Source organism: Hydra vulgaris, chromosome 14 (assembly GCF_038396675.1).
Source record: "Hydra vulgaris chromosome 14, alternate assembly HydraT2T_AEP".
Classification (NCBI taxonomy): domain Eukaryota; kingdom Metazoa; phylum Cnidaria; class Hydrozoa; order Anthoathecata; family Hydridae; genus Hydra; species Hydra vulgaris.
Window position 1 is genome coordinate 43,050,488 of NC_088933.1, and position 16,613 is coordinate 43,067,100.

At 26.6% G+C, this 16,613-nt stretch overlaps 1 protein-coding gene across 1 annotated transcript; it reads left to right on the top strand.

The window, feature by feature from the left end:
• Nucleotides 1–4,814: 4,814 nt before the first annotated feature.
• On the top strand, nt 4,815–11,274 carry LOC136091149 (uncharacterized). Its single transcript, XM_065818132.1, has 3 exons — nt 4,815–6,216; nt 7,224–7,356; nt 11,073–11,274. The coding sequence occupies exons 1-3, from the start codon at nt 4,815–4,817 to the stop codon at nt 11,272–11,274; spliced, it is 1,737 nt and encodes a 578-aa protein (XP_065674204.1).
• Nucleotides 11,275–16,613: the final 5,339 nt, after the last annotated feature.

Below are 16,613 nucleotides of genomic sequence, written 5' to 3' on the forward strand. Positions count from 1 at the left end.
ATACACTATAGAACAATAAATAAAGGCAAAGAAAAGAAGCAGGAAACTAGTTAACCAACTCCATAGCACAAAATCGCTTCTAGTCATCGATGACAAAAAATACTTTTGTTTTGCAGGGGACAACATGCCTGGAAATTCTGAATACTACACAAACAACAAAAATACATGCATAGAGAGAGTTCGTTTTATAGGAAAAGAGAAATTTCCAAAAAAGTTATTAATGTGGATCTAACCGTGGTATGTCCGAGCCATTGTTTCGCACCTCCAAGGCTGTAGCAATCAATTCATCAATCTATATTAATGAATGTTTAGAAAAACGACTTCTTGCATTTATTTACAAGTATCATGGAGACTCTAACTATTTATTTTGGCCAGATTTAACAAGTTCTCATTATTCTAAAGATTCTCTAAATTGGATGGACCAATATGTCTATTACGTTGATTAAGAATCCAATCCCCCAAATGTGCCTCAAGCACGACCAATTTTTGGGGACATTTGGCACAGAAGGTTTACGAGGGAGATTGGCGAGCTTCAACAGAGCAAGTTTCGATTGATCGCATTAAACTAAAACTACAAGAAATTGATTTAAACTTTTTACAGTTGCATATGAAAGGCGTCAGAGCGAAATTGAGATCAATTGCAGATGCTGGTGTTTTTTCATATAAAAAATAATATATTTTTATTAAAAGATGAATGCTTTATTTAAAAAAAAAATTAAAAGTAGTTTATTTTTTTATTTATAAATAAGTTATTGACGTTTTTATTTTGTCCGATAACTTCCGCATCACCCGTTATATATATATGCATATATATATATATATATATATATATATATATATATATATATATATATATATATATATATATATATATATATATATATATATATATATATATATATATATATATATATATACATGTATATATTTCTAATAAGAAAAACTAACCTGGAATATATAAAAAGTGATTAGAATGCAAAGCCTATAGTAACGCGTTGTGACTATTGCCTTTAATGATAGAATTTTCTAATTAGCAATTATTAGTTTAGTAATTATTGTTAGAGTATTTACTTGTAAAGCTAAAGTACTTATTTTTTATCTAAGAATATCAAAAAAAAAATTTTATTTATAAATCTTTAAATCTATAAATTTAAAATTCAATAGTAACGACAAGTAAAGAATTGTACAATTTTATCGGTCGTTAAATGTTATATAAAATATAACTTAAAATGCAAATAAGAGAACGTCTCAGTTTATGCATTGAGAAGGAATTAGAGCTCCCAATAATAGGTGGTAGTAAGAGTTCACTGACACCATTAAAAAATAACAGGGAGGTAGTTTTAAAAAAAAAATAGTTGATAGGTAAATATTTTTTTCTGTGTTCAGAGTAAATAGGAATCTGTTTGGGTTCCTCCTATTCGTGTGAGCTAATTTTGTGGTTATAGGATAGCATGAGTCACAAAGAATCTTTTTGAGGATATAAACAAAAATCTTGTTTAGTAACTCCACAAAGGCACTTGTTAATACATCTTTGTTTATTGGTATGATATTGGTGTGTATGATCTTGTTTTACCATAGTCATGAGGCTACATAGCCTGGAAACATGGGATTTTCAATTGTTTCTTGATTTTAATATGAAAACTGTGCGACAACTTGGCGAACCTGCACAACTTTATGAAAAATAGCAAACTTCTATAATAAATAATGATATAGGTTGTTCGTTTGACATGGTTAAAAGAGGTTTCTTAAACAAAGACATAAACTTAGTAACATATATAGATTTCCTAGCTTCTTAAGTCAATAATTATGTCGCACAACATGTATAAAATTAGTGTCTAAAGTAAACAAGACTTAGCATCAAGGCATATTCTTAACAATTCTGACAAGTATCATTTAGGCATTTATAGGAGAGAGAATTCCTGTATTAAAATGTTGCCGCTAAAATTGAAAAGAATAAATAAAGTTATTGCAATTTTATTAAAAATAGACATGTATCTGTTATTTGATATAAAAAAGCAGTTCATGACAAAAATCTTGTGAAAAAAATTTAATACATCAACAATTGGTGTTGAGCGTCTTTAGAAAATAATAAATTTAATATTACAAAAACTCTAAGTCAATAATGAGTTATTTTATTAAAAGTTTTATAAACAGTTGACTGAAAACTTACTAATTTTACACTACAGCAATGTAACTTTAAGTAATCCACTACTCTTCATTATCTGGCATGGTACTTACACACACTAGTCATTATAAATATCTGTGTCACTTGATCTCAAACGATATGCAGGATGACAAAGATATTTTAAAACGCGTGTGCTCTATCTATGCTAAAGCTAACCTCATCCGTAGAAAGTTCAGCTCTACACAAATACAAACAAAAATCATGTTATTTAATGTCTTTTGCAGCCCAATCTATGGATGTCAGCTGTGGTATCTTTGGATAAAAGACTCATTCCATCGCCTATGTATTGCATATAATAATGCACTTCGCTTGATATTAAACAAGCCACCATGGAACAGTGCAAGTGAATTATTTTTGAAACATGGTGCCCATTCACTTAATGTTATTATTCACAAGCAACAATACTCCTCACTGTTACTGCTGCAGAATAGTGAGAACCTCATCATAAAAGCTTTTGTTAACTCAGACAGGTTCTTGCAGTCTCCACTGATGTTTAAATGGAGAGCTGAGTTATATTTATAACACTTTAATTTCTTATCTTTATTTTATTTAAATATTTTTTTTTCTTGGGTTTTGTTTATACTCAAGTGCGTTAGTCTTTGTTTTATTCTAATCCACTTTAGTTTACCCATTGTATATTTATTATATTGGGCCTTAAGCCTGTCAATAAATTTTGATTGATTGATTGTATATATTTTGTATATATTTTGTATACCCTTTGTATATACTTTTTAGAGATTACCAACATTTTCCTTCAATTTTAATGCGCTGCAGGTTTGTGGAAGATGATGTTAGACTTTAGTTAGTTAATGCTATATATATTAACTTTTGTGGAATACGAACAATGTTTATACAATATAACTTAATACTAAATTATATTAAATTATATTGTATATTGTATTAAATTATATTGTACTTTCTCTTTATGAACAAGTTTGTAATGATCTAGAATCAAGTGAAGTTAGTAAGAAATTGCTAAAGCACTAACTTACTTTGTTTGTAAAGTTCGTTCTTTTTTATGCCAAAGACATAACTGCAAAACATAAAATAAGACAAAAAAAATCTTGCAAGACTCGTGCAATCTGAAATTATCAAAACAAATGAAAAGAATTATCATAATGAAAAAAGTCATTTAGATTTAAAAAAATATAAGTTTGTTAAATCTAAATGACTTTTTTCATAGTCAAACCTTTTTAAAACCTTTTTTTTTAACCTTTTTTAAAAGATGATTTAACAACTACTTAAACTTTAAAAATTTATGATAATTATGATAATTCATTTATTAAATAAACCCATATTATAAATAAAAATAGAGTTCAGTGTAAGGATTGGTTAAGTATTTGTATACATATATATATATATATATATATATATATATATATATATATATATATATATATATATATATATATATATATATATATATATATATATATATATGATATATATATATATATATATATATATATATATATATATATATATATATATATATATATATATATATATGTATATATATATATAAATTATGTTAGTGTATTCTACAAACAGAGTGCTCAATGTTCTAAAAGAACAGAGCAATAATAAATTTATATATATATATATATATATATATATATATATATATACATATATAAATGTATATATATATGTATATATATATGTATATATATATGTATATATATATATATATATATATATATATATATATATATATATATATATATATATATATATATATATATATATATATATATATATATATATATATATATTAATAAGAAAACATCAAACAATACGAATTCTTTTAATACAAATAATAATTTATTTTGAGAGCAAAATACACCACACTGAAATCATATATTACAGCTAAATACGGAGCTGATATCTACAAACAAACTGAACAGTTACAGTTATTAAAAAAGTCGGTAGCTAAATCCAAAAACCAGTATATATTTTTACAAAAGTGCGAAAAATACAAGATTATTCCGAAATCGTTACGTATCAACAGTCCTGTAAGTACAAAGAGAGCAATGAGTATTGTTTTTCGTTTTCGACTTGAAACTTTGATTTGTCTAAAAAACGATGCTAAAAAAAGGTATTTTTACAAATATATTTTTACAAAAGTGCGAAAAATACAAGATTATTCCGAAATCGTTACGTATCAACAGTCCTGTAAGTACAAAGAGAGCAATGAGTATTGTTTTTCGTTTTCGACTTGAAACTTTGATTTGTCTAAAAAACGATGCTAAAAAAAGGTATTTTATCTTTATAAATGAAACAAAAAACCTTCAGGAAAATCTTAAATCTACTCTTGATAAAAAAGACTAAAAAAAGATTATTCAAAAAGTTTAATATTCTTCAAAACGAATTTAAGAATAAAGAAAAAATTAAAAACGGTAAATTAACTACACATACTAAGAACGCTGTTTTGAATCTATGCAATACCGAAATTCCTAATAACCAAAATGATCTTCTTAATCTTGGTCCAAACTTTTTACCTTCTTTAAAACATATCCCTTATATGGATATTATCGCCACAACAGAGTCGTTTGCTTTAAAGTTATAATATAACAACAAAATTGAAAATGCGCAGGATTTGAGAAAAAATGTTTTAAGAGAACTTAAAATGGGTAAAAAAATTAGTCAAAACTTAACAAGAGAGCTAAGAAAAGCTCTAAAGGAAATTAAGGAAAACAAACATGTCGATATATACCCGTTTGATAAGGGTAATGGGTTTGTGAGAATTGAACACGAAAAAGCTTTAGAAAGAATTCGCGATCAAATTGGTCAAACAAAGGTTTTAAGTAAAGATCCTACTTCTAGTTATGCTATAAAAATTAAAACCTATCTCTCACAACTTAATAAAAAACAAAGATTTTCAAAAACAGAATATGACAGTATATATCCAAGTGATCCAATCCCACCTCGTATGTATGGTGTAATTAAGGCTCATAAGCCTGAAAAAGCATACCCTATGAGAATGGTTATATCAACTATCGGCACACCTAATTATGGAATATCTAACTGCTTAGTTAAAGCAATACAACCTATCTTGAATAAAGATAAAACACTTTTGAAAAATTCTTTTGATTTTATTAACAAAGCAAATTCATGGAATGTAGACGAAAACGAAGTTCAAGTTTCATTCGATGTAATAAACCTGTATCCATCAATTCCACTTGAAGAAGCTACTTTAATTCTTATAGATCAATTAAATAAAGATGATTCCTACAGATGTTCTACCAAGCTTACTATATCAGAAACAAAAACACTTATAGAGCTTTGTTTACATTGTGGCTATTTTTGGTGGAATAACGAGATCCATGAATTAGAGAATTCCGGTCCTATTGGTCTTTCATTCATGGTTGTATTGGCAGAATCTTTTCTGCAACATCACGAAGAAAATGCCTTCAAAATCGCAAAGACATCAAATCCTCCTCTCGACTTAAAATCCTATCTAAGATACGTCGATGATAGCCATGCTAGATTTTCAAACATCCAAGAAACAGAGAAATTCAAAATAATCTTAAATAAACAACACCCTGCAATACAATACACAATTGAGACAGAAAACCATAACAAAACTCTGAGTTTCCTAGATATAACAATAATAAATAACAGCAAAGGTAAGTATGAGTTTAAAGTCTACAGAAAAGAAGCCATTACAAATATTCAAATAAAACCGCACTCGAATCATGACCCCAAAATTTTATGCGCAATATTGAAAGGTTATGTTCACAGAGCATACTCTATATGCAGTGTTACACATTTAAAAAATGAGATAAACTTTCTTATTCAAGTTTTTATTGAAAATGGGTACACCGAAAGCCAACTAAAAAGTATTGCAAATCAAATTAGGAAAAAACGCTACGTAAAGAACAATATAATTCAATCCGAGAACAATGCTTTCCCAACAGTATCATTACCGTGGATACCTTCACTATCACCAAAGTTACGGAAAATATTTAGAAAAGAGGGCTATAGAGTAGTTTTTAAATCAAATCCTAATTTAAGAACAATATTTACATGTAAAAACAAATTTAGATTGCCCCTAAATAGCCAGCCTGGTACATATTTAGTTGAATGCAATTGCTCGAAAAAATATGTAGGATAAACAAAATTACAAATTAAAACAAGAATTCAACAACACCAAAAAAGTTTAAATGATGGCAAACATCATCAGTCAGCAATTGCAACACATAGCAAGTTTAGCTCTGAAAAAATAAATTGGGAGAAAATTAAAACTCTTAAAGTTGAAACAAAAAAATTCGACCGTAAAGTACGAGAAGCACTCAAAATACAGAGGCACCAATGTTTCCCATCGAATGGCGCAATAAATTTCGATAATGGGCAATTTGTTAAAACTAAATTTTGGACTCCATTTTTTATATATATATATATATATATATATATATATATATATATATATATATATATATACACAGTATTGTATCCATTAATTTGAATTTTGTAATGTTTACTTGGGCCATTACTTTTCCAGTGAAAGGTAAATACCGTTGCTAAAAAGTCTTTCAACTGGAGCACTTGTTGGTAGTATGGTGTTATATTTAAGAAAAATATGCTTTACTGCTTCATGACGGCAGAGCATGGCCAAATTACTGCATGAATCCTGTAAAAAGCTGTCACATGACATCATTATTGGTTTAATAATTTTAGAGAAAAGGTAATCATGTTCGTTATTTTCAGGTGGAACGTTCTGAACATCTATGTCTTTTAGGGACTCTTTAATTTTTTCTTCAAATTTTGTAACTTGTTGATTGAGTAGATGCACAATAGATTGAAATTTGATGACAATGCTACTCTACAAGATATTTTAGATGCTTTTGACTTTGGGCATACCTTGCATATTCTAACAACATTGTCTGTTGCTTTAAGCGTAGTAGATAAAATAAATTTATAACTGGCAAATACGCCCTTAGTAGGCCATGACCCATCTTCTTTATCACAACTACTCAATGAAACTATCATTGCCATAATACTTATTTACTAAATATATTTAAATACATTTATATAGCTTTAGCTATCAAAATGTTAATGTTAAAACCAAATGGTCGTTGGATCAGAATTATTAATGATGGCATGAGGAATATATTAACCAGAGTTACGATAGTAAAAAAGCATTACTGTAATCATTACTATACAACACTGTATATATATATATATATATATATATATATATATATATATATATATATATATATATATATAAATATATATATATATATATATATATATATATATTTATATATATTTATATTTATGAACATTGTTCAATGTGAAAATAAAGTTAGCAAAATAAATTTAAAAAAAAAAAAAATTGAATAGAGATTTATGGTCGTTTAGGCGAGAAAAAAAAACATTTTTAAATTAAGAAAAAGCCACTGTAAATTTATTTGACTTTTTCTGACGTCAAATGAACATGCACAACTTTTGAATCGATAAAAGGTCGCAAAAATCAGGTAACTTAATTAAGCCCGATATACAGTTAATACATGGCCTGCAGACTTTCCTGCAGGCTAGGCATTAACTGTATACCGGGCTTAATTAATTATCTGTTTTTTTTCTAGAAGGAGGGTGGGGGGCGAACAAGACTGTTTTTTCCAGGCGGCAGACATCCAAGGGCGCCAAATTAAAAAAGGTACCCTAAAAGTAAAAAAAAAGGTCCTTCATCTATAATAAAGGTAAAATTTGATAAATAAGGGCGCCAATTAGGGTTGGTGCTCCAGGTGGCGTGACGGCTCTCGGAGACCCTGTCCGCTCACTACATAGCATTGATACAACATGCTTTAACATAACCTGTAATATAGCTACTAAATATCACGCTCATACTATTACATAGCCAGCTACATAGCTATTACATAGCCAGCGACATAGCTATTACATAGCCAGCTACATAGCTATTACATAGCCAACTACATTAGCTTTCGCATTGCCTGTACATGCATAGTAATTCGTTTTAGTTTAATTTGCAGGATCGCCCGCGCAATCGAGAGGAAGAAGTAGTTCAAGCTTTAGTTTGACTTAAATTTTTTTTTTTAGGATATAACTACTATATAGCCCGCTATATAGCTTTTAAATAGCCAAATAAATAGGTAAAACATAGCACGCAGGGTATCTGCCCACTACATAACTTTTATACAAATTCTACAACATAAACTGCTATATAGCTTTTACATAACGCACTCGTAACTACTATATAGCTACTACCTAAGCATGTAGCCCGCAACATACTTATATATAAAATATAGTAGTACAATATGTATTAAACAAATTAAATAAAATATATTACGCTAGTTTTAGTGAAAAGCAAAAGTTGCAAAAAAGCAAAAAAAAAATTTTCAATAATATAAAGCTAAGTAGCGGGCTATGTAGTAATCATGTCCTTGAAAAATAAAAGTTTATTAATTTAATTTAAAGCATCAACTAATTCTTCCTGCGATTGTGCGGGATATTTTATATATATATATATATATATATATATATATATATATATATATATATATACATATATATATATATATATATATATATATACATATATATATATATATATATATATATATATATATATATATATATATATATATATATATATATATATATATATATATATATATATATGTAAGCTTGAAATAGGTTTTAACCGATATAAATTTTAAAGATTTTCAAACCATTAAACAAACAAAAACGAAATTCCAATAAGTTTATTGTTTCAAAATGTTTTATTTATAATACAATACCAAAAATATACATTAATAAAAAAATTTAACTTTTAAACTTAATTAAAAATTCATCAATAGTGCAGTTTTTAGCGGCATGTTTTTGGCTAAGGAACACTTTTTGGAGAGTGGAAAAAAGAGATTTTATTTATTTCTGCTAATATTTAGAGTTAATTTGTTACATTTCAACCTATTTGATAATTTTTTTTTACAGTTTATCATTTGCAGTCAAGTAGAGTTGAAAAGTATAAAATTTATAGAAGAATTATTTTGTATAATCTGCAAACATGATACTTAAAAATTAGGAGACTTTACAAAAGTCATTTACGAAAATCAAGAACAACAGAGACCCTAGAATAAAACTTGGTGGATTATCACACGGTATTTCTAACAAATTGTTTTGATATATCATTATAATGGACAAATTGATATATTAAAATATACCATTACAATAGACGAGTTGTTTTCCATTTCATTAATAAATTTCGTATATAGTACGCAAAACTCTGCTATTTATTTCATAATGTTTAAGTTTTCGCAGCAAAACATCGCGATCAACAGTCTCAATGGCTTTAGATAGAATAATAAGACTCCCTAATATTATTTGAGAATTCTCAAAAGAATTGAAAATTTTGTCTACCAGCTGAACAATTGCATTTTCAGCTGAGTTATTTTTTTTAAAATCAATAACATTAATCTTATATGAAAAAATCAATTTTTTAATAGTTGATTTGTGTTGGGTAGACGGGGCATATCGGGACAGTGGGGCATAGCAGGATAGTCATGCCTTAAGCTTTATATCTCAGCTAAAAAAATTTTTTTTCAATATTTCTTTTTTGATTAAACATTTTAAATTATTGTGCTTCATTATTCTAAAAAATATTTAATTAAAGAAATACCGAAACGCATCAATAAGTTTGCGAAAAACAAAATTTGCGTACTTTCTTAAGCAATACAACGACAAAAGATTTATCTTGAACTATTGCTAATTTGCTTTATTTATAAAAAGTTTGTATATTTCAGACAATATTTTTTATCTTCTTTTAGAATCTGGTTTTAAAAAAATATCTTGAATTGAACTTTTTCAATAGTTTTAGTTTCAGTAAAATGACTTTTAAGGGGCATATTGGGACAACAAGTGTTTTATATAATTGCCTATATACCATTTTGTTTACAGTTTGATGACTTTATTTTTAATCTAAATTTTTATTTTCCTTATTTAGAGAAGCAATATTAGTAATAAATTTAAAGGAATTGTTATTTTAATGACATAACTTCCATTATTAGGTATTGTTTAATGTAAGCAAATATAGTAAGAAATTATATAAGAAAAGTCAATTATCCAAAATGGAATGAAATGCAGATTTAGTTGTGAATAAAAAGGAACTTAGAATTCAAAAAGCTGTTCCTACATATGGCGAATTTAAATTTTGCTCTACATTAGCATATTGCTAATAGGCCATCACATCGAAAATGTTACCAAATAGTTTCAGGATCTGATTTATGTTATCCATCTTGTTTTTGGTTTAATTTTAAATTTAGTAGTAGTTACTCATTTAATAATATATACTATTCTTGCCCTATTTAAATTTTAGAACAGCGTCTTAAGTTTGTTAAAGAGTATTTTATAATAAAACACAAAAAGTTTTTTTTATTTTAGTTGTTATTTGTTTTTGTGGTGTATGGGTGTATGGGCATATAATTTTTATGGGCATGTTACTTTTTAAGAATTTATTGTCTGAAAAGGTTTGAATGATTAAATGCCCTCATTTTTTATCACTTTTAAAGCTTTACAATTGACTGTCCGCTTTTGTCGCTGCTCTTTCACTGTCCCGCTCTGCCCCAACCATTTGCAAAATGTAGAAATTTTTCAAGTCTAGAGTTTGGTTATATTGGTTGTCATAGCTTAATTTTAGAAATTTACTTTTTCGTTTTTCCTTTTTCTTATATCAATAAGTTTTAAGAAATTTATAAAAAACAGTGTTAACTATGATTAGTTTATTTGCAACTAGCATTTGTTATTGTCCATAACTTTTGCTAAAAGTTTCGATGAGGCAGAAAAGCCGGAGATGGTAATAACCAATATTAGTGTTATCCCCTTCTTTAAGAACTGGAAAAATTTTTGACAATTTTTATTCGACCAGGAAAAACTCCTTGATCAACTCATGTTTTAAAAACTTTAAAAAAAAACTTTCAACTGCTCACTCAATGTGTCCATTAACTTCATCTACTGCTTCATCTACTTCATCTACTGCTTCATCTACTTCATCTTCTGCTTCATCTACTGCTTCGTCTACTGCTTCGTCTCCTTCATCTTCTGCTTCATCTACTGCTTTGCATTTATAAAGAGATTTAAAGACTCTTTCAAACTCTTCAAAGAAAAAATCAAAAAGTAAATTATTTTCACTACATTCTAAATTATTTATGATCAAACATTTTTAAATAAGTTTTTAAAGCAATTTTTTTTATTGCAGTCATTTTGCTATAATTTATGGATAATTAATTCCTTAACCAATTTTAAGATGGTTTCTTAAGTTGAAAACCATATGGTGGTTTTTCTTTCCAGGGCATTCCACCGTTACTTACGGGACATTTCAATTTTTTCTAATGTCACATATTTAGATGTATACTTTTTTATTTTAACAGATTGGTCGTTTATATATGTATGAATCATCCCAAAATCATTTATTTATTTTCCTGTATTTTGCAAATTTGTTTACTTATTATGAGTTTAGGAGTTATAGCTGAATGTATGCTGTGTTACTTACGGGACACAAAAAAACATTGCATTAAATCTGTTGTTTTCAGTTGAATATTTCAAGCCAAATATTTAACCTACATAAACTGGCTTCTTAAATTAAATTTAGTAGTTGTTATTCTGCGTAAAATTATTCAAAAGATTGTTTTAGCTATTTTTTTATAAATCTTAAATCAAATTAGTTACTGTTATTTATGGGGACTATTCTACGCTTTCGTCAAAATGTAGTTTTGCTACCATTTGAATAAAAAGTATGACGCAAGACTTTAATTTGGAATTAAAAACAAAAAAATAACACAAATAACATTTTAAATCTAAACTTAAAAATTTTAAACATATGCCAACCTAATGATAACTTGGTTTTTGTTTGAAATTATTTTTTATTTCTATCAAAATAACACACTTAAGCGTGGAATCGCCCTCTAATGTCTATCATGTCTTTATATAGTTTCGTTTTATTGAAATGATATCAATCGAAGGAATTAAGGAAGGGGGTAGGGGGGTAGGGGGGAAAGAATCCTTAAAAGGTACTGCCAGTTTTCTTAAAAAAAAAGAAAAAAGATTTAATTTGAAAATCACCTTCATTGGTAGGGAGGAGGGAGTACTGTTGGCATAAAGATTCCATCTCTCCGTAAAATTGTCTTTAGACATCTTGCTTTTAAATAAAAAGTTAAAAGTAGATGAATTAACTAAAATTACAAAAAGTTGCTTTAATATTAATGTAAAATGTTCTTTTTATCTGTCAAAGTCTATATAAACTAATTATAAAAGTAAAACCAACAATTGTTATTATTATCAGCAAAAAAAAACAAAAAAACAAGGCAGATATGATAGGATTCAAAAAGCTCTTTCAAGCTATTTTTGTCAATTTTTATAATCAATCAATTGTTTAATATTTATAATAATAATTTATATATATATATTATTATATTATAACTTTGAATTTATAAGCATTCATTTTTTAATTAATTTGATTGTTAGTAAAGCGTTAACTTTCCAATATGATAGTAGTTTTAAATGGTAATAAATATTATGTTTACACATAAAATTGACAAAAAATCTTCCATTAAATGCTTTATTTAAATCTATTGATATTTCACTTGGTCTGAAAAGTGTATATTATATTTCTACTTTCAGTATTTAGAAAGTGAAGATATAGCTCCTATTTTCTAAGTTTTAAAATCACATACAATTATTTTTACTGAGTTTGATAAAATACAAGCACCACAAAAAAGGTTCAATTTTAATCGCAAAACCATTTATTATTTAGGACGATTAATGCTAATTATTTAGGACGATAAGACGATTAATGCTAATAAATGTAATAAATATTTTAACAGAATCAAAAAAAAAATTCGAAATGAAGATTTTTTACAAAACTATTACAACATTAAAAATTTTATGTTAATTAACATTGTTAGTTTTATATTAATAGCAAGAGCATATATGTATACGCATGGGTTTCTTGCTTCTAAAGCAATTTCTTTAAATATAGCACCAGTGCTGTCTCTATACAATATAAATATACAAAAAATGTTTATTTGTATAATATACCTAAAAAATCTTGTTGAATAATAGCGTACTCATTTAAAATTGCTTCAAACTAACTCTACTCTTAAAAATGAGTTGATTCTAGTTTTTAATGTAATTCGAAAACCTAAACATATTTATACGTTATGTCTAAATCTGCTTATGCATTTTTTATGAATTTCTAAGAAAAATACAATTTTATGAATAAATACATAGAAATGTTAAAAAAAAATTATTTTTATGTAAAAATATTAAAATTTTACAAATTCAAATATTTTTTGATAGCCAAACAATGTTAAATAATAATTTGGACTTTGAATAACGTAACAAGCAACTGTAGCGCAGTCATAGTCATAGTGTGTGCTTTAAGGATGTGTATTCATTAAATTTCATAAATTTTGCATAGCTTAACTAAGATTACAGAAACCGTGTTATTTTCCGATCTTTATTTTCGTAGGCACTTCACACGATTTTAGTATTATCATTATCTCTGGCTATAATTAAAACCAACGTATGCGGTAAAGTATATATTAGTACGCCGATAATAAAAATGTTTTCAGAATGAGTTTGTTTTTTGAATTTGGATAAGTGGTTCCCAAGTTATGACAATTTATGTTAGGCTCAATAACGTCTATTTTGAGTCAAGATTTGTTGAGTTATCCAAAAGGATTTATGGCACCAAATTTTGATAATAAATTTATTTTTCAAATGCCATCAATGAAAAATAGATTCATTGAAGTTTTTATGCTAAATTATTTTGATTGTTTTCTTTTTACTAAAGAATCAAAGCATTCAATTCTACAAATTATTATTCTCATATTAGAAGCCCCTAAATAAGAATCCCGCTGCTCGTTTGCCCCATTTGGGGCAATTGGATTAAAATCTTTAAAAGTTTTGTTAAAACCGTAAAAATTAACTTTAGTTAAAGAAAAAAAGTTTTTCAAGTTTTCAGAGTGTACAAATTCATTTACATTTATAAATATCAAATAAACATGTAAAAATTTTAGGGCTTATTTCCCCCATTCAGGGCAATTGGGCTAAGAACAATCAAAGCTCTGTAAAAACAAAAAAAATCAGTTTTAGTTAAAAAAAAAGCTACTTCAAACTGTCACAATAAACAAATTCATTATTATTTATAAATATTAGGAAAATATGTAAAATACATAGAGTCTGTTTTCCCATTTTGGGGCAAATTGGGCCAAGAGTACAAAAAAATCTGTTAAAACCATAAATATTAACTTCAGTTAAAACAAAAAATTTACATTTATAACTATCCAAAAAATATGTAAAAATTTTAGGTCTAACTCCCCGAATCGAGGCAATTCAGCCAGGAACAATTAAAGCTTTGTAAAAATAATAAAAATTAACTTTTTATTATTTTAAAGAACAAGTAAATTTCCATATTGTCAGAGTAATTAAGTTCATAAACATTTATAAAAACCTACAATATATGTAAGAATCCCAGTGCTCGTTTGCCACTTTTGGGACAATTGGATCAAATGCAATGAAATTTCTGTAAAAACTAAAAAGATAAGCTTAAAGAATGAGAGCTTTTTTATATTGTAAGAGTCAACAAAATCGTATACATTTATAAAAATCCAAATTTTCTGGAAAGAAATATCTTTGTAAATAATGCCTTGAAATGCAATGCCTTGCTTTGTCCAACCACTTTCTGAAACACTCCATGTAGTTTCTTCTGGGGCATTTTCAAATTAAAAACTCGAGAGAGACTTAGTAGTCTTTCCTTTATATATGAGATGTGGTGGAAAAGAGCTACTCATTGCATTGACATGAGCTATTACTCTGATTGTTTCCCAGTTACCTGATTGGTGACATCAATCAGGTAACTGGGAAACAATCAGAGTAATAGCTTGTGTCAATGTTGAGTAATAGCTTGTATCAGCTAAGTATCTACATAGATGCTTAACTCTTTTTTAGCAACTATTTTTCCAAACTGATAACCAAACTGCATCCCAGTCTCATCCATATTTTTTTCAGGACGATAACCAAACTGCATCCCAGTCTCATCCATATTTCAAATGTTTTGCGGTTTCTAAAGTAGATTGATTACTATTAACACATTTTTAAGAATGGAAAAATATTTCGACACTTTACAAGCATCTACACACTGATGTCTAATAGCTGCTGTAAGTTCTGGTTGACATCAATTTAAATCTTTGTGCCTTTTGCAGATCCCATGCCACCATTTCTCTACAGAAGAATGCTTTTTATGTTTTAAAGCAAAATTTTCAGCATATCTTAGAAATTGCAATTGACTAAATCCGATTCCTAAAGCTGCTATAGTTGGATGTCCAGGTTTGGCTTCGATCTCTGTTACTCCAGAAAGTCAAACTTGTGACTAACATCTAAGAATGTCAAAAGCTTTAATAGCTGATATCGTCGATTCATTATTCCATAAACGGTGTTTTGTGTGTTTGTTTCTCTGTTTTTCAATATTCATTGGATATTCTATTTTTTAGGTTTTATTATTTTTTTTCATTCTAAAGTAAAAGTGCAAAAAAACACCATGAAAATTTAATTATAAAATGGTTATGACTGTCTAAAAATAAATATCTTTGTTTCAATGATTATATCATATACATGTTTCAAGTAATTTAAGTTCGTCATTTTTTTCGTCTCTTTGTATATATATATATATATATATATATATATATATGAATATATATATATATATATATATATATATATATATATATATATATATATATAAATATATATATATATATATATATATATATATATATATATATATATATATATATATATATATATATATATATATGTATGTATATATATATATAATATATATATATATATATATATATATATATATATATATATATATATATATATATATATATATATATATATATATATATATGTATGTATATATATATATATATATATATATATATATATATATATATATATATATATATATGTGTATGTATATATATATATATATATATATATATATATATATATATATATATATATATATATATATATATATATATATATATATATATATATATATAAAGAGAGAGAGAGAGAGAGAGAGAGAGAGAGAGAGAAAGAGAATGACGAACTTAAATTACTTGATACATGTATATCATATACATGTATCAAGTAATTTAAGTTCGTCATTCTCTTTCTCTCTCTCTCTCTCTCTCTCTCTCTCTCTCTCTCTCTATATATATATATATATATATATATATATATATATATATATATATATATATATATATATATATATATATATATATATTGTATTTTTACTATAAAGCAATCAATCCAAGCCTACATTAAAGATTTTTGAAAATCGGCTAGAATAAGGACGAAGCCATATAGCCTATATGGCTTCGTTATTCTAGCG

Coding starts and splice junctions, on each gene's coding strand:
- LOC136091149 (XM_065818132.1), top strand. CDS start 4,815: ATGGGTAAAAAAATTAGTCAAAACTTAACAAGAGAGCTAAGAAAAGCT. Junction 6,217..7,223: donor TTTAAGAACAATATTTACAT/GTAAAAACAAAT, acceptor ACATTTATATAG/CTTTAGCTATCAAAATGTTA. Junction 7,357..11,072: donor AATCATTACTATACAACACT/GTATATATATAT, acceptor TTATTCGACCAG/GAAAAACTCCTTGATCAACT.